The sequence below is a fragment of the Anabrus simplex genome, chromosome 2, assembly GCF_040414725.1.
Source record: "Anabrus simplex isolate iqAnaSimp1 chromosome 2, ASM4041472v1, whole genome shotgun sequence".
Taxonomy (NCBI): Eukaryota; Metazoa; Arthropoda; class Insecta; order Orthoptera; family Tettigoniidae; genus Anabrus; species Anabrus simplex.
In genome coordinates, this window is record NC_090266.1 from 530,015,874 (window position 1) to 530,036,541 (window position 20,668).

The 20,668-nt window shown below is 43.2% G+C and overlaps 1 protein-coding gene across 1 annotated transcript in view; it reads right to left on the bottom strand.

Moving 5' to 3' along the window:
• Positions 1-20,668, bottom strand: part of HisCl1 (Histamine-gated chloride channel subunit 1) — a 511,142-nt gene that overhangs the window by 275,404 nt on the left and 215,070 nt on the right. The window contains exon 5 of the mRNA XM_067139191.2: positions 2,974-3,015. Within this exon, the coding sequence (XP_066995292.2) occupies positions 2,974-3,015 (42 nt within the window). The remainder of the gene's footprint in view (positions 1-2,973; positions 3,016-20,668) is intronic.

A 20,668-nucleotide genomic window follows, 5' to 3' on the forward strand; every position in this document is an offset into this window, starting at 1 on the left:
TATTCTCTTTCTTTCTGAGCTAGTTATCGTCCATGTTTCACTTCCATACATTGAAACGCTCCACACGAAAGTCTTCAAAAACATCTTTCTAATTTCGATATCAATGTTTGAAGTGAGCAAATTTCTTTTCTTAAGAAAGCTCTTCCTTGCTTGTGCTAGTCTGCATTTTATGTCCTCCTTACTTCTGCCATCGTTCGTTATTTTACTACCCAAGTAACAATATTCATCTACTTCCTTTAAGACTGAATTTCCTAATCTAATATTTCCTGCATCACCTGCCTTCGTTCGACTGCACTCCATTACTTTTGTTTTGGACTTGTACTCCTTACCCAAGACTTCATCCATACCATTCAGCAACTTCTCGAGATCTTCTGCAGTCTCAGATAAAATAACAATATCATCGGCAAATCTCAAGGTTTTGATTTCCTCTCCTTGGACTGTGATTCCCTTTCCAAATTTCTCTTTGATTTCCTTTACTGCCTGTTCTATGTAAACATTGAAAAGTAGAGGGGACAAATTGCAGCCTTGCCTCACTCCTTTCTGGATTGCTGCTTCTTTTTCAAAGCCCTCGATTCTTATCACTGCAGACTGATTTTTATACAGATTGTAGATAATTGTTCGTTCTCGGTATCTGATCCCTATCATCTTCAGAATCATAAATAGCTTGGTCCAATCAACCTTATCGAATGCCTTTTCTAGATCTACGAATGCCATGTACGTGGGCTTGTCCTTCTTGATTCGATCCTCTAAGATCAGACGTAAAGTCAGGATTGGTTCACGTGTTCCTACATTTCTTCTGAAGCCAAATTGATCTTCTCCCAACTCAGCTTCAACTTGTTTTTCCATTCTTCTGTAAATAATACGTGTTAAAATTTTGCAGGCATGAGATACTAAACTAATGGTGCGGTAGTTTTCACACCTGTCAGCACCGGCTTTCTTGGGAAAAGGTATAACAACATTCTTCCGAAAATCGGATGGTACTTCTGTCTCATACATCTTGCAAACTAAATGAAATAACCTTGCCATGCTGGTTTCTCCTAAGGCAATCAGTAATTCAGAGGGAATGTCATCAATTCCAGGTGCCTTGTTCCTATTGAGGTCACTCACAGCTCTGTCAAACTCTGACCTCAAAATTGGGTCTCCCATTTCATCAGCATCAACAGCCTCTTCATGTTCCAGAACCAAATTATCTACATCTTTACCTTGATACAACTGTTGGATATGCTCCTGCCATCTTTCTGCTTTGTCTTCTTTCCCTAGAAGTGGCTTTCCATCTGAGCTCTTAATATTCATACACCCAGATTTCCTTTCTCCAAAGGTTTCCTTGATTTTCCTGTATGCAGCATCTACCTTTCCCAGGACCATACAACCTTCGACATCCTTGCACTTCTCCTTCAGCCATTCTTACTTAGCTACTTTGCACTTTCTATCCACTTCATTCTTTAATCGCCTGTATTCTTTTCTGCCCTCTTCATTTCTAGCATTCTTGTATTTTCGTCATTCATCAATCAGGTGTAGTATCTCCTGAGTTATCCACTGATTCTTAGTTGATCTTTTCTTCCTTCCTAACATTTCTTCAGCAGCCCTACTGACTTCATTTTTCATGACTCTCCACTCTTCCTCTATAGTGTTTCCTTCAGACTTTCCATTTAGTCCTTGTGCAACATGTTCCTTGAAACAATCCCTCACACTCTTTTCTTTCAACTTGTCTAGATCCCATCTTTTTGCATTCTTTCCTTTCTTCAATTTCTTCAACTTCAGATGGCATTTCATGACCAACAAGTTGTGGTCAGAGTCCACGACTGCTCCTGGGAAAGTTTTGCAATCCAACACCTGGTTTCTGAATCTCTGCCTAATCATAATGAAGTCTATTTGATACCTTCCAGTGTCCCCAGGTCTCGTCCACGTATACAGCCGTGGTTTGTGGTGTTTGAACCAAGTATTGGCAAGGACTAATTTATGATCAGTGCAGAATTCAACCAGCCGACTTCCTCTTTCGTTCCTTTGTCCCAATCCAAATTCTCCTACTGTACTACCTTCTCTGCCTTGGCCTACCACTGCATTCCAGTCTCCCATCACAATTAGATTCTCTTCACCTTTTACGTATTGTATTAAATCTTCTATCTCCTCATATATTCTTTCGATTACTTCATCATCCGCTGAACTAGTAGGCATATAGACCTGCACTATTGTGGTGGGCATTGGTTTGGTGTCTATCTTGACGACAATAATTCTTTCACTATGCTGGTCGTAGTAGCTTACCCGCTGCCCTGTTTTCTTATTCATTATTAAACCAACTCCTGCATTTCCCCCGTTTGATTTTGTGTTGATAATTCGGTAGTATGCAAGTCTATATTATCTATTGTATGTTTATATAGAAATTGTGTAAATTGATGGGATATCTTCTTACCTTGTTTATAGAATCCCTCTTGGATATTTAAGGTCTCTTTATACACCTAGTCAACCGAACTTGGAAAAGTATTTAAGATGGATTATCTTGGTGACGGGTACGAGTATTCCGTTATAATTTACGTCTAATTTAAAGATACTACTATATAGCATGTTTACAATGCTTGTCTGAATTTCAAATATTACATGTTGCCCAAGTGTAAAGCTAAGGAGTCACTAAAAGTGAGGAATCTTTTTTATTTAAGAAAATTGGTCGTTTTAGGTGTGATAGAAATTCAACACGATGAATGTCATAAATACACAATATCAATGACATGGGTAAATTCGTTAGTTTTTCGCAGGTTGGAATGATTGTTTCTAAGGTAGTTTAATTTCAAAGCAGTAGTCTTGGTATATCATCACCACTGTTATTCTCTACTTTAAATTTTAAAATAATGTGTGAGAAAGCTGAAAACGTATAACGTGGATCTTAAAGGAAAATCGTAGGAATATCCTCACAGTGAAGAACAGAAAGGTAGGTGATCATACGCATGATGTAGTAGTGTTTCAGTCTGGTATATTTACCGTAAACAGTAGAGATATTGATCTGGAACGTGAGGTTGCTTTCTGGGAAAGAAAGAAAGGGAAAAACATTTAGATACAGCATTGGACTCCACTTGTTATATAATTTTTTATTTAAAATTGAGTTTAAATTGACAATTAATTTTAAATATCAAACACTTTAAAATGTTACTGCCTTATTACCTCTCTTCTGTTAAACGTTAAAATATGATGTAAATACTATTGAACATAAAATGTAATGACTTGCAGCATTTCACATGAACTGCCAAAATTGAGATATGGGTGAAATTACCTTCATTTTATCTGCAGCGTTTTAAGTTTCACGTACCTCAATCCTTCTGAATATGATAATACACTTACACTGTTGCCGTAATCTTTAAAATCATGTTCAAACTTTAATTCTTTTTAAAATATCTATAATATTCGCAAAATTAGGCAATAGATTTTTGTAACACAGTGAATCCTTTTCAGTACAATATAGATATCTATTGACGTTAGTTGTTTGATTGAAGTCTGCAAAATATTATATACAGTGCACATTCCAAAAAATGGTATTGTAGCTGTTGTTCCTGCTTCCTGTAGAGAGATTAGGACATTGCAATTAGCAGTCCCATGCATTTAGTGTGTGTGAGAGATCTCGCTGGTTAACATGATTGCTATGGAATTGAAGCAGCAAACTAAGGAACACCCTTTCTAGAATGAGTGAAAGCGAGATTTTAACTTACTTACCTTCTCAATCGAGTAACCTGAAATTGAATGCACCCGATTCCAGTCACTCACTTTAATCATTAATTCGTGACAGCACTGAAAATCGAAGCTGGCCTATCTGGCCTTGTAGCTACTATTCACAGACTACTAAAGATGCACCGCACTGTGCACTGTGGGAAATGATCAAGCTTTATCACCACCGCATTTTATAACATTACCTCTGTGTCTTCCCCATCGAATTCTAATCGAATAATTGAGTCGTTTATGAGCAGTCTCAGCCTGTGAATTTAAAGTGAAGCTAAAATTCTTATACACTGACTGACAGAGCAAATGCAACACCAAGAAGGAGTCGTCAGAACTTTATGCCAATTGCAGGGTAGACTGACGTCACTCAGGTATGCTCATGATGTGAAATGCGCCGCTGTGCTGCGCACGTAGCGAACGATAAATGGGACACGGCGTTGGCGAATGGCCCACTTCGTACCGTGATTTATCAGCCGACAGTCATTGTAGAACGTGTTGTCGTGTGCCACAGGACACGTGCATAGCTAAGAATGCCAGGCCGCCGTCAACGGAGGCATTTCCAGCAGACAGACGACTTTACGAGGGGTATGGTGATCGGGCTGAGAAGGGCATGTTGGTCGCTTCGTCAAATCGCAGCCGATACCCATAGGGATGTGTCCACGGTGCAACGCCTGTGGCGAAGATGGTTGGCGCAGGGACATGTGGCACGTGCGAGGGGTCCAGGCGCAGCCCGAGTGACGTCAGCACGCGAGGATCGGCGCATCCGCCGCCAAGCGGTGGCAGCCCCGCACGCCACGTCAACTGCCATTCTTCAGCATGTGCAAGACACCCTGGCTGTTCCAATATCGACCAGAACAATTTCCCGTCGATTGGCTGAAGGAGGCCTGCACTCCCGGCGTCCGCTCAGAAGACTACCATTGACTCCACAGCATAGACGTGCACGCCTGGCATGGTGCCGGGCTAGAGCGACTTGGATGAGGGAATGGCGGAACGTCGTGTTCTCCGATGAGTCACGCTTCTGTTTTGTCAGTGATAGTCACCGCAGACGAGTGTGGCGTCGGCGTGGAGAAAGGTCAAATCCGGCAGTAACTGTGGAGCGCCCTACCTCTAGACAACGCGGCATCATGGTTTGGGGCGCTATTGCGTATGATTCCACGTCACCTCTAGTGCGTATTCAAGGCACATTAAATGTCCACCGCTACGTGCAGCATGTGCTGCGGCCGGTGGCACTCCCGTACCTTCAGGGGCTGCCCAATGCTCTGTTTCAGCAGGATAATGCCCGCCCACACACTGCTCGCATCTCCCAACAGGCTGTACGAGGTGTACAGATGCTTCCGTGGCCAGCGTACTCTCCGGATCTCTCACCAATCGAACACGTGTGGGATCTCATTGGACGCCGTTTGCAAACTCTGCCCCAGCCTCGTACGGACGACCAACTGTGGCAAATGGTTGACAGAGAATGGAGAACCATCCCTCAGGACACCATCCGCACTCTTATTGACTCTGTACCTCGACGTGTTTCTGCGTGCATCGCCGCTCGCGGTGGTCCTACATCCTACTGAGTCGATGCCGTGCGCATTGTGTAACCTGCATATCGGTTTGAAATAAACATCAATTATTCGTCCGTGCTGTCTCTGTTTTTTCCCCAACTTTCATCCCTTTCGAACCACTCCTTCTTGGTGTTGTATTTGCTCTGTCAGTCAGTGTAAGTCTGAGGCTATCTAGTAGCATCATGAGCGTGATTGGCAAGTGTCTGTGGAGTAGTTTGATGGCCTTCTTTACACACAGATCTAAATATTCCCTCTGACAGTTTAGAGACCTGCTGTGGATTGGGCATTTCTTGCTGTCTGCGCAAAAAGGACAAAACTTTGACTATATCCGAGATGCCCACTTTTATTCTACGATAAATGGTTTTCGAGACTCCTAGGACTCAGCCGTTTTCAGCGATTCACGATTTAGAATGTGACGGCATTAAGCAAGTCCACAACTTAGGAGAACTTAAAAAGTAGCCTAGCCTAGCCTAGGTGAGGAATGTTTCTCTTAAGGAGAGGAATTTGATCATTAGAAACATATGTGCACTGGATATGGAAATGGATTAGACGAAGGTTGAGATAGAAAAATAGAATAAAATCCAGTGAAGTGTTACTAAAGGTTATCGAAGGAGTCATGTATAAATTGAATCATATTAAAAGGAATGTGAGGCAATATGATGGAAGAAGAGGAGAAATTTCGACAGAAGAAAAAAGCATAAAAATTCAGAATTTAGTAAGGCTTTATCAAGGTAACAGATGCTTTGAGAATACACTTACAGCGAATATCCATGGACAGTTGGTTGCCTTACATACATACATACATACATACATACATACATACATACATACAAACATACATACATACATACATACATACATACATACATACATACATACAACGTCTGGCACTTTTATATAGTGTAGGTGCTTGAGTCTTACAATGACCTCATGAGCGATATCGATGTGCTAGCACGACCAGTCAAGTCAGGTAAATTCGTGGGCGAGGCACAAGGAGATATGATACCGATTACACATTTGTAGAGTTGCTCGTTAGTCATATGTAAAAAATAGCTCGAGAGGATGAATTAAGGTGCAAAAACTACGCCATATAGTAGGACAGCATTGATATCAACATTGCCGATAAGATTAACTCTGGCTTTGGTCAAAGCATTTCGGAGAAAAAAATGTGAGGAACTGTTGGAATGCTATGAAGGACTAGTTAGCAGTGCTTAAGCTGACAGCTTCGGCTGAAGCGTGGGAAATTGTGGGCTAATATCTGTCCACACTCTTCGAAATCTACGAAAGAGAATGTTACCCTGACTCTTTGCTTGAAGGAAACGGGGATAGGATATCAGAGAGTGGAATCGACCAAGGGCTCGTTGGTAAAGGTTGAAGAGTGATCTGGAACTTTACCGTTGGGAGAAGGAGACATTTCAATTGAAATAAGTAACTTTGCCAGAGGCAGGGGAAACTGGAAGCCTTTGTGATTACCCTCACCTCCACACGGAGCGAGATTAAATAATTGGTAAATAAGAGACCATCAATGAACAATTAAAATGCTCGGAAATTATCCGTCATTCCGGTTACAATTAACACACTACAGTATTACATGTTTTAAACATTTTTAGGACATACTTCCCGCTTTCTAAGTCCATAAATGCATCGTATATCGTCAGAAACATGTATATTTCGTATATCCTGTTTACTCTTCGTATGCTCCGGCAGACAGTTTTCAAATATCAGTAATTTCTTCTCGCGTATGTTACCTCCAGCCAATTTCTAGGAAAAAATGCCTTCAATAAAATGTAGGCAACTTATGCTCCACATTCTCGGCACTATTTAGTCATGTGAAACACTGCATTTTTTCAACCTTAAAACTAAGAGACTGGTAAGATTCAAGTTACCATCGAAGCAGTTACTGTGAAATAATGTAAGATCTCGTGTACTCAATTTAAAAGTGCTATTTTGCTAATATTTAATCGTTTTGCACTGAATATCACTAGAACAAATATCATGTGGAAATGCAACATCATTTAACATGTTAGCAAAACATGTTTAAGCTGAAGGAACACGAATAACGTTACGACTGCCTTCTTAGCGTCTTTGTGAGATAAGATTCAAGGTAATTTATACTGGGCAAGATTGATACTGTGAGTAGGTAGGGTCAAACAAATCACAACGGAACAATGAATTGATCGCAGAGTGAAATTAAACGGAAAAGGAGCACTTCGACAAAACCGCAACATAGCTGTCTTCAGCTGCAAGATTGAACGTAAGTCGTGAACGTATGGGCAAGGATGTATAAGTAGAAACTGATTCAGTGAAGACAACAAAATGACAATGCGAATGTTAAATCACATGCCCCACTGTTACGTAGGGAGCACGCATATTGTTTTATTAGGTTACATTTCATACTTTGAACAAACTATAATAAAGTTGCGTGAGACCATTTCATTTGTCCTCAGTGATATTTTCTGGAATGCCAGACTAATTCGCTTATAGTGACACTTGCATGATGAAAATGTAGCTTAAGGATATCCGACAATTTCATTTATAAGTTGTCATTGACGTCAACCGAAAACAACTTAATTATTGGAGATCTAAGGTTGCCCCAGTTCTAATCAAACAAGGTATAGTGGAATTACTCCCATTACCTTATAGTTGTGTATGCTATAGTGATATCAGAGTTGCTAACCGTAAATAATACAGATTGAAAATCGTTTGCCAGGTGCTAGTAATATTTTAATCGATGGCGTATTTTAACTGCATTCTCATATATTTCGGCCATGACAGGCATGACTCTGACGTAAAATATGAACTACACAGTCTGAAATACAAATCATTTCAGTAGTTACTACAAATTTTTATAAAACGGTAGAATTACAACCATTACAAACCACAAATCGTACACTAAAGGAATTTCACTTCCAATACTAAATAACTTATAAATGGTCAATCATTGTGTTGGTATGAGTCTCTTATTAGCATTCAAATATACTTTACTGGATAATATCAAATATACCAACCACAAAATCAGTCAGATCATTCTAAATAAATAAATGAAGAAATGTTTTGGTATCAATATTTCTCTGTCATTCCAGAATTTAAATTTTCACCACGAAGCTAATGTTTCAGTTAAATATTTAAAAATATGTTCTCTTCTTTATGAAGCAAGGGGTTAGAAAATGAAATAGGCAGAACACAGTAAAACGTCTGCTTATGCACAGTGGCTATAATAAGCAGAAAGAGAGTTAAGCTGTATGATAATAAAAAAATATCATACCGCAGCAGGTATGCAGGAATAAAAACGGTATATATCAGGACACATTATGCTTCTACAGTGGTATCCACGGTCACTGCATACCATGAGTAGATATTTAATGAATTTTATTGGCACGAGTTGTATAATGTGTACACCATTAGAAAAGGTCGACAGAATTTGAAAGACAATACAGAAACTCTACTCTACTTCCTACGGATACCCATTGCTCATTCCGATCATATTAGAGCTCCCTCCCCATGAACATAAGTGACTGACGAAATTGTAGTTTGACTTTGTTACACAAGTTTCATGCTAAAATGTATATGGGGGGGAAATTTTACTGATCCCAACATAAGTTTAGAGTGGCTATTCCGTATTCGGTCAAATCTCGCATAATTGAATTACTGTACTTAATAAACGCACTCATTCTGTCATTCCTTGATCATCTTCGTGCTGTATCAAATAATAATTATGACTGAAATTATATGTATAACTTTTATTGGTTGAAGGAATTTCAATAAATATCGAACTTACAAGGTATCATGTGGTCAGCATGACGAATCCTCTCGGCCGTTATTCTTGGTTTTGTAGATTGGGGCTGCCCGGCCCCGCGGTGTGGGAGGCAATGCGTCCGCCTGTCATCCGGCGGCCCCGGGATCGATTCCCGGCCGGGTCAGGGGTTTTTAATTGTAAATGATTAATATCCATGGCCTGGGGACTGGGAATTTGTGTCATCCTTTGTGTTCCTTTCCTCACATTCAACACTTTACAGTTTCCCAATTTCCATATACATGCAGGTTCATAACATATGGTGCAAAGATCTTTCTAGGTCGACGCTCCGAATAAATAGCATTTTATATTAAAAAAGAGAAATAATATTGGGGCTGCCATCTCTCCGTCAGATGTAGGCTGAATGGACCTCGAACCAGCCCTCAGATCCAGATAAAACTCCCTAACCTGACCGGGAATCGAGCACGAGAATGGAGCAGAATACTTTATGTTGTCAGTGAGGCCGACTGCAAATTTTAACGGAAATAATTGTTACTATCTTCAACGAAAGACTTTTGAATGGCTGATATTGGCTAAATGGTGAAGTGTGAAATTATTACTTACAGGCAGCTGACCTATCCTCTCTGTATGATGCCAGTGCTGTGAATGACATAGCGCACGAGAGAAAAATGCGACGACAAATAACATGCCATTTTGAACACCCATTCCAGTTGTTATTATCGTTGTATGTTAGCAGAAATTCTTACAAACTTACTCTTGTTTTCTGTACTATCCACTATGTCAGTGTTGTTACCTTGTACTGGTACACTTTCTGTTAACAGTCCCGGCTTCACAAAGGAGCAGCTACGAATTAAGTCAGTAGGCTACTTTTATCCGAAGACATAAGATTTCCTTGTATACGACATTATTGGTTTCCCTCCAGTAATAGATTTCCTTTTGGTGTAACATGAGAAAGGGACGCGTAAAGTTGGCCATGAGGAAAACATTCTCCGACGAGATCAATTCCAGCCATGCTAAGCGTTTGATCCTGTACTTTGTTTATTGTCATGCCAAAGCAGACTCTCACTTGGAATTGGATTCGTTTGAAACCAAAACACAATTCTGCAGGAAGCATGGGTTCTCGCTATTAACACAATGCTGTCCGCTCACGTATCAATACGTGTTTCCAAGCACGGTGCTCTGCAGCCGATCACGTATGAATACGTGTTGGTGCAAGTCTGTCTTCTGATGCCATCTAACGGTTATTGACGAACTATTTGGAGATTATCGTTGATGTACCTAAATGGTAGAAAATCTCCACTTCTTTTAGTACTGATTATGCCCGTTTTAGTCAGTCAGTAGCATTTGTTTTTGCCTTCCAATATCTTCCGTGTATCTATCAATGCTAGAAAACAGAAATGGCAGCGCCGGGAAACAAAAACAGTGGACTGACTTCTGGTGATATTATACATGAATTATACCCTGATAATTAGTCATATGTTTCCCGTGATTGTGAGAAGAGTGAATATAAATTGTCTAATGATAATTCTAGTGCCAGAGAAAGTGATGCGGTGAATGACACGTTTAATGCACCATGTGAACAATGACCTGTTCCTTCAGATTGCAAAGAGGGTCTAGATATAAGTACTGTTGATAATATTCTCCCTATTTCTGACAGTGAGTGGCCTAACGGGATATTATAATGTTTTTGTAGTCTTTCTCGTGGACGCCTGGCATTAAAATTTTCGTCGAGTGAACCTGAAAATATAGGTTATGATGTCAAGTTGTTCATTTGTAATGATTTGTTGGCGTATATGGTGGAGGAATCAAACAGATATCATTACCAGAATGAACCGAAATATAAAATCTCACCAAAAACATTAAAGTAGACAGATATAACTGTAAATGAACCCAGAATTATTAAATTATGATACCCTGCAATAACTCCATGTCTCTGCCAAAACCTTCCGGCCACAGGGGCCAGTTATACTTCAGATGGGCCGGACAGCAATGTGTTAAGATCGTTTCTACTATGGCCACAGCCAGTTAAAACAGTAGCATCAATCAAACAATTTTTCAAAGGTTTTACTACCAATCGCGTCCCATTACATAACTTTGGAGGGTGTAGATTACGTATTTCGAATGCAATGTACTACGACCTGTATTCGTTTTCCGTCTCGGCATGATGGGTTATCATAATAAAAAATTACTGGAAAACTACTATTGTATCGTAACATGAGTGACGAAATGTTCACAGACGAAATTTTTTAAAAAACAAGGTGCATAATATTAACAGCAAAACTTCAAACAAATCCCCCCCGCCGAAATCTCAACTCGACTGTGTAGCCTGCGGAACGAAATGTTCACAGGCTGAATGAAGAAAAGCCCAGGTGCATCAAATTACCGCGGAAATTCCAAACAGATTGTGGTACTAAATTTTCATAGACGGAATGTAGAAAAGGCGAGGTGAATCGAATTACGGCCGATGACCTAGCTTTTATGCCCCTTTAAACAACAAACATCATCATTCGAATTAATAGCAAAACTCGCAACACATCCACTCTTCCCTCCGTTAGCTGCTGGCTGAAGCTGTTCATAGCTCGGTGAGAGGTTACCGCGTTCGCTTGCAATCTACTCACTCGCTCCAAAACTGGTCGTTCACATTTCCATCTTTCAGAGTGTAGATTGCGCTATAAGATGTAAACGACGATATCACGAAAGTATATAGGAAAATTTCATACTGTAAATGACCTTTTAATCTACATTAGTTACTTGAGGTGAATAAATAATTTATTTTGAAAAGGATTAGCTAATTAACTTTTAAAAATGTTTTGAAATTTGACGGTGTTTTACTACGAACTGTAAAATAAGAACCATTATACTGGTATATAGACTAAGGACAGATATATGCCGTTGCGGACTTCTTTCGTAGAATTTAATATACTGAACAATTCTTACCATCATAGTATAGATGTATTTTTAACGTTTTAGCCAGCGAAACATAAAGAGACGCACGGATGACAGATTTTTCTTCAATTGCTTCACTTAAATCGTTAGCATTTCATATTTCGGAATGGAGATCGCGCAGAAGAACGAAAACGATGACATCCCCTGAAGTATAAATGAAAATGACATACTGTAAATTAGTCGAGGTGAACAAACAACATATTTTGATAAGGTTTAAATTATTACTTCAAAAATTTGTTTATAAATTTGACATTGGTTTTTCGTTAACTGGAACATAAAAACCCTTATAGTGGGTTATGTATTAAACATAGACATGTGCTGTGGCGGACTTCTTTATAGAGAGTTTTATGCCGAACAATTCTTATTCTCATGGTATAGATATATATTTAATGGCTTACTCAGTTTAAGTTAAAAAGGCGCTCGGACGATAGTATTTCCTTCGACTTGCTTCAGTGAAATCGTTACTCCTCGCTTTACCTTGGTCATAGATGAACGTTCCCATACAGAAACCATCTCAAGAAATTATACATAGAATAGTGAAAACCGCATCAAAATCTACCCAGTTGTTCTCGAGATCAGCCGTCAGAGATAGACAGACAGAACGAGGACTTTATTTTATACTATGTAGAGATCAGTATCTTTTTAAAAAGCTAATCCGTTTTTCATTAATTCTTATACAATGGAAGGATTGTTCATATTTACTGCGATTGCTCAGATGGAGTTGTGACAAACATTTGACACTTTTAGTGATGCTTTTGCTGCCTGCTATATTAAAACTTTGATTGATCTGCCTTCCAAATTTTAGAATGGCATGTAATATTATTTTTCTATTTCACAAACCGGGGAAAGGCTGCAAGGGACGTTCAAATATATGTGGGTTCTATACATAGAAAATTACACTGAAAACTCAACAAGCCAAATGTCCTTCCCGAAATTCGACGTAAATTATTCTAGTTTAGTGGGGGTGGGGGAAATTAGCAGAGTCTCTGTAAATTTCAAAAAATTATATCGTGCACATTTAGTGAAATTTAGGTTCAATACTTGTATAGATGTTCTTGTCTCACATAACCTGCTGAAGAAAACTCCATGGATCCACAGTGGAGAAGGATAGTGACTGAATTTTGTATTAAAGAAATGGTTTGTACTGAAACGGGGATACCTTGTCAGCATTCGCCGTCCAAGTATTTTTTGTGAAAAACGCGCTAACACCCATCTGCGAAGATTTGAAACGAGCGCTGTGTGCGGAGACATCATGTGTGAGAGCGCAGGCAGGTGATCGCTCGCTGCAGGATACCCGCTAAGGCCAAGTTACGTCACGATCGAATGTTCCATTCCTTCGATGTCATAATAGCCCGAACGGGATGTCCGATCGTAATTTGAAGCACGTCATCTTGTAGGCCGAAATTATACAGGTAATTGTACGAAATTTCAAGTAAATCGGCGGAAGGATGGCCGAGATAGGGAAAATTAAATAACCCCATATTTTAGTCTTGCCAGCCGACCTGTGGGGGATAAAAGGAGCTCGCCAGCCCTGTGAAAAGCAGAGGACGAGCTTGACTGTGCTAACGAGAACACGTATGTGCCTCTCGCTTAGCCGTCCCTCTCCTCTCACCGACACCTTCTGAGAACTTCGAGTGGATACACTACCTGCCCCAAGTGGTTACCGCTTCTCGGTACCTAGGGTTAGGTAGGAAATCTGTGGCCCAGGGACCCGCTTAACAACGGATCATCCCGCGTCCACTAGTTCTAACTAGAATGTCCCCACATCAAAACACACGGAACCAGGCTCGTGGTGGCCAAAAGAGCAATAATGAGCTTAGGAACGAGCAAATTGTCAGCGAGCCTGGGACCATTACAGGCAAAGGCGACGAACCTCAAGAAATGACGGAGAGTGAGGAGCAGCTGTTCACATGGCACTCTGCCCACTATACGGCCGTCAACCCATCAGCAGAGGGTACAGCGCAACCCCCTGCCAACCACTCCCAGTAGGGTGGGGCTGACCAGCCCCATATCACCAGTCAAGGACATCTTTAAGGGCTATGTCCTTAATATGCCCCCAGGGAATCCCACACAAGCTACCAACAGCCACGCCATGTTGAGTACACCGGTGCTTGTCCCATCACCGCAGTTGGGCAACATTGGGCGTGGTCAATGCTTGGATGGGTGCCCTCAAGCGCGCAGCCCATCGCTAACGGCCCCCGCTACGGCCAATGACCCGGCCGAGCGGGGATCGGTGGCGACTCACCACAGCGTGCCCCCCGTGAGCAGTGAGCGAAATGTGTTACAGGAGCATAGAACAGACTGCACCTCTGATTCTGTGCAAGTAAACCTGACGCAGGCCGCTGGCGCAACGGGGTACGGCACACAGCACTTTGCGCTCACCACTACCACAACCAGGACAACTCCAATAACCACCCCGTCAACAGCCACTGGTAAGCACATACCGATGCAGCCGCTGCCCATTCGACAGGCCGGCTCTCGAGCCGAGCCCCTAGAGAGGAGCACGCAGCGCCGGGAAAGCGAAACAGGGAGCATGACGCTATGTGCGAGTGAACGGGAACCGGGGCTAGGCCCTGAAGTGCCGGAACTCGCACTTGGGAAGGAACAGTCACATGACTCTACTGAGCCAGTGACTGGGGAGAAACGCAACCAGGAGACTACCTCTTCCCCCAATACAAACCTTACCCCCAAACCCAACCTAGTGGCAAGCCAGCCGGACGCCGGGAAAGCGGGACCCAGTTCCACCAACCCGAGCGAAGAGGCGGCGCACAAGGGAAGGAAATAGGGCAAGAAAAGACGGACTCGGCGGATGGCGCCACGTAAAGTCCTACACCCCTCCCCAAGCAAGCCGGCAAATCGGACTCTGACTCGGACGAGGCAAAAGTGGTGATTGATGTATCAGGTACATCCCAGGATGCCGACTCTGAAGGTACGGAGGGAGAGGAGCTGTGCAAGCACGGGGTGACCGAAACCTCGGACCCAGCCACCCAGCCGGGAAACCAGGACGACGATTTCAGGGAAGCCAAGAGGGGAGGAGGAAAAAGGGGAGGGGAAAGGGAAAGACCCCAAGCCTCTGAACCTCAAGGCCCAGCAAGGCGGGGGTCGAAAACCGAGTACCCGAGCCGAAAGCTCCACAGACACGACAATAAACACGATCATGCCACCACCAACAACACAAATCACAAACACGAGGCAGACACTCAGAAAGTACCTCAGCCACCCCAAACAACGAAACCAATCACCCTAGTTGCCGTGGCGGACACCCCAGGAGGGGAAATCTGCGGAAAATACGGATACTTGCGAACATGCTGGTGTCGACCGAACCGTACCGCCTCCCAGCCATTGGCCCCCAATGTGGAGTGTGTCAGAGGCATGGCCATCCAGGGGCAGCGTGCAGACTGGAGCCCAGATGTCGCAGATGCGCCGCCTCCCACTTGGCCCGCGACTGTCCCCACAGCAGCGACCCCGCGTACATAAGTGCGCTATCTACGGGGGGAAACACGCGGCTAATTTCAAGGACTGTCCCAGCCGCAGGGACTTCGAGCCGCCCATCAAGGCAAAGGGCTAAAGGGCAACAAGCATGGTAACCTTAGAGCCCAAGTAGGCCCTCAAGGCACAGGCGCTTCACGCAACAAGAAATCAGACCCGTCAGGCAAAAAGGACCCTTCAGGTCTTGCAGGCCCTCCAGGTACAAAGGGCCAAAAAGAAAGCCCTTCAGACAACCAGCGTCCATCAGGCAGAAGTCTCTTAAACTTCAAACCTACACGGGCGGAGGGTGTACACAACCCCGGCCCTCAGCTCAACCAGCCCCCACCACCGTCCAAGCCAAGACTTCCGGCAACAACAACAAGAAGGCCCAGCCCCATGTAAGGAAACAAAGGCAGGTTAAGCCCACGCGAGCTCCGCCGAGCTGCCACAGGGCCCGCCCGAGGCCAGCTCCACCCCGCAGGATACCTGCCGACAGCAAACTGACATCCGCACTACCGCCCCCTAAGTCCGCCCCTCACACAACACCAGCCCCACCACCTACACAGAAGTAGGCACAGCAACCAGAGCGGAACATGGCAGTAATAGCGTTCAAGAAAAGGATAGAAACAATCCTGAAAACCGTCTTTCCGAACTTGAACCTCACGGAAATCATAACCACTGGGGTTTTGATGGCCAACATGCTCCCATTCCCCTGGCTAAGGGATCTGGCTAATGCGATCTCTGATCTCCTGACCCGAGATGTCTGGACAACACGACGACGACGACGACAACAATAATAATAACAATAACACGCAGGAGCTTCGAGTTCTAATATGGAACTGCCAGGGCGTCAGGTCTAGAAAATTTGAACTCGAAACCTTCCTAGCCGCGAACACTATACACGTAGCTCTCCTAACAAAAACCTTCCTCCCACCGGGGAAGAACTTCACCGTAAGAGGCTACAAATTACACAGAAGTGACAAGGCTAATAGAGTCGGAGGGGTGGCAGTTCTGGTAAGGAAGGACATTAAACATATGGAACTAGACTTACCAGAACTGGTCGAGCTGGAGGCATGCGGAATTTCCATGCCAGTGCGAGGAACACTCATCTTTGTCATATCGTCATACGACAGGCCTAAAAGCCTTAACACACACGACATTGAAATGGAACTAAGGCTAAATGGAAACACGATCCTAGGAGGGGACCTAAATTCGGAACACGCTAGCTGGGGCTGCCTGAAACGTAACGCAGACAGCACAAGGCTGTACAACCACATACTATCCCAGGACTGTGTGGTAACAGCCCCCAGTGAACCCACGTTCCTAGCGCCAAACGATCGGGTCGACGATATACTAGACATAGCCCTACTGCGACACATTCCTCAAAGACACAGCATAAAAATCATAAACGACCTAGGGTCGAGGCATCAACCAGTGATGTTTACACTGGAAGCGAACCCAGAGGAATATGAGAATAACCCCAAGCGCCGACTCAACTATAAAGCAGCCAAATGGGGTAAATTCGAAAGAAAACTCGATTCACTCCTACAGGGGACTGAGGACATACAAATAGTAAACCCAGCCCAAACGGATGAATCCTTAAAAACACTCATAAATGCAATCGAGGCAGCCACAACTGCGACCATCCCGGTACACAAACCTAAATAACACACTAACATCGAAATGCCGGCCCACATTAAAGATCTAATACGTAAGCGCAACCAACACAAGCGCAACTGGGCCCGATACCACCGCGATGAAGACCGGATACGTAAAAATGGAGTACAGGTCGCGGATCTGGAATAACAAACTGAGTACGTCTGACACAAATACCAGACCGGTGTGGAACTTAGCGAGATATTTCAGGCGAGAACCACACGTGATCCCAACAATCAAGGGACCTAACGGACCAGTATACGAAAACCATGATAAAGCCGAGATGATAGCTGACTCACTGGAAGCGGCCTTTACGCCCAATGACGAACCGTCAGATCCCGCCTTCATTAGACAAGCAGAGGCCAAGGTAGCGGAATTCCTAGCAAATGCACATAAGCCCGAGGTTAAGAAGACTAATACCCACGAAATTAAGTGGATAATAGATCACCTTAACCCGAAGAAGGCACCCGGTCCAAATGAGATTCAGAACATAATACTCAAAAAACTAACCCAGAAAGCCCTCGCACTACTCACTAAAATATACAATGCAATGTTTTAATTGCAGTATTATCCGGAACGGTGGAAAAAGGCGAGAATCCTTGTATTTGGCCAACAAGGCAAGGACAAATAATATAACCCTAATAATTACAGGTCCATCAGCCTCCTGGACGCCCTCAGCAAGGTATTCGAGAAAATACTGCTGAAAAGGCTAATAACACATATTAGGGAAAAAGGAATCATTCGAAATGAACAATTCGGTTTTAGGAACGGCCACTCCGCCCCGCAACTACTTACTCGGGTCATAGAACAAGCGACCATCGGACTAAAACAAGCGGAGGGACACAGGCACGGTATTCCTTGATATCCAGAAGGCATTAGATAAAATCTGGCACGAAGGCCTACTAGCGAAATAAATAGACCTCGAATTCCACCTAGGGTACATAAGATTAATTAAATCATACCTGGAAGGCCGAGAGTTCCAAGTAGATGTTCACAACACACTGTCAAGCACGCGACCGATCAGGGCGGGCGTAGCCCAGGGATCACTAATAGGCCCAATCCTGTTCATCCTATTTACGAATGACATGCCGAGAGAGGAACTCACTACCACGCACCTCTACGCGGATGACACTGCTATCACAGTACAACACCCTAAGCTAGCATGCACCCGAAAGAGACTACAAGTAGCACTGCGAGCCCTTGAGCCCTGGCTAACCAAATGGCGTATCAAGGTCAACGTTGACAAATGCCAAGCTGTGATGTTCACTAAGAAGAACAGACGCACACATAGGCCAGCCAATATAAAACCGCTCAAACTATTTAGTCGAGACATAGCATGGCACGACAAGGTCAAATATCTAGGAGTAGTCCTGGATAGAAAACTAACCATGCTATATCACATTAAAGACATCCAGCGGAAAACACACGCATGACTGTCACAGCTCTATACTATACTGAATAAAAGATCCAGTATTAACAAGAGAGTAGCAATCAACATGTACAAGGCCCTAATTAGACCAATAATAACGTACGCAGACCCCGCCTGGGGGTACACTGCTATGGCGAACCTGGATAAGCTGGAACTATTACAAAACGAATGCATTCGAGCAGCAGCTAGACTCCCGTATGACACACCAATACGCCACCTACGCGCAATTGCGAAAGTCAGCTCGATAAGGCAACACATACGAAAACAAACACTCCGAATGTACACGAAGTCATGGGGTAATAAGATCAACCCACTAGTCAGTGGAATAGGACGCTACGACGTCTATCTATACACCAAATACCCCACGCCGAAGCACATTCTGTTCAGCCACAGGGTAAGGAGGCCGGGAGTCCAAAAACACCCCCTCTCCTAAGCTGACACTAACTCACTACACCGCTCCACTCAATTCTACGCACACACACCACACTGCAAACACCTGTATATATGTACATGTCTATCTATGTCTCTTACCTTATGTTACAGGGAACCAAGCGAGGGAGAATTGAGAGAAGAAACACAACGACGAAGGCAACACAGCCATAATAAGAGATGACCCAATCCACCCCCGCCTTCCGCCAGCGACAAAGGAGTGGACAGAAAACCACCCTGCAGCTATTACTTAATGATTTAATTTACTAATTTTACAGGACATGAGAGCGGAAGAGCGGCCCGCACTCTACCGAAAAGTATAAATGTATATATGATAACGATGTATGTATGTATGTATGTATGTATGTATGTATGTATGTATGTATGTATGTATGTATGTATGTATGTATGTATGTATGTATGTATGTATGTATGTATGTATGGTTGCAGAGACAAGTGTGTGCCACCAACACCGCAAAGAAGGGAAGTCATCAGGTGAAAAGAAGAATCCCCTTACCCCAAGTAAGGCTTGGCTATACTCCCCATCTCCTTAAAGGAGACTTGGCACTAGGGACCGCTGGCTGATGGACCAAGGGACTAACCTGTGGCCCAAAGCCCAGACGCCAGCGGACCCGAGCCGCACCAGGCAGTGACAAGAAGAACTGATTCCCCATAATAACTGACAAAAGCTAGGAAAATGGTTATGATTGCATGACACATACTCCTAACTAACACAACCTCTGTACTTTTCCAGCCCACATCCTTGCATGCGCTATCAAAAGATGTCAGGTTTTACATGTAGGCTCTTTCTCTCTTTCTGCCTACGTGGTTTTTCCCTGACTCTTCAGTACCACACCTTAACACCATCCAACCAATACAAACTCGCCTGGTAACGTGTCGAACATGGAAACAGGCAGATACTCCTTGTATCATTTCCCACTCTTCCCAGCTATCTCTTTCTACTTAGAACTAATAGCACGTCGGAGGCAATGTAAATTGAGTCGATTGCCACGACGGGGGAGCGGGCTACGGGGCCCCCCCGGAAAAAAACTGTAGAAAGCAGTGTGTGTTTCATTGTATCCCAGCTGCCACGCCGTGCGGGCCAGCTGTGGAATTATAGACTGTCATTCTGTCCGGCTAAGGGCCGATGGTGGATGATACGCGATACGGTTCGAATGTCTAAGTGTCGAACGTGTAATCGTAGGACTTTAACTTCGTGTGAAGGAAATAAGTTACCTCAGAAGACTTGTTCAATAATAACGCAAGTGATAGAATGGGTTCAACTGATCAACATTATTTTGACTCGGTAATTTCTTTTCGAGAGACTGTGTTAGTTCTCTTCGTGAAAGACTGTGCGTTAGTGAAAATCAATTTCTTTTCGAAAGACTGTGTTAATTCACTTCGCAAAAGACTGTGTCTATATTTCTTTTCGAAAGACGGTGTTAATTCACTTCGTAAAAGACTGTGCCTTAGTGAAAATTAATTTCTCTTCGAGAGACTGTGTTAATTTATTTCATGAAAGACTGGGTCTACCTTTCTTCTCGAAAGACTGTGTTAATTCTCTTCGTGAAAGACTGTGCCTACATTTATTTTCGAGAGACTGTGATAAGTTACTTGTAAAAACTGTGCATCAGTGGAGAATTAATTTCTGTGTTTATTGACTTCGTAAAAGACTGTGCCTGCATTTCTTTTCATTCACTACGAACAGTGCAAAAGACTGTGTCCGAGGGACTC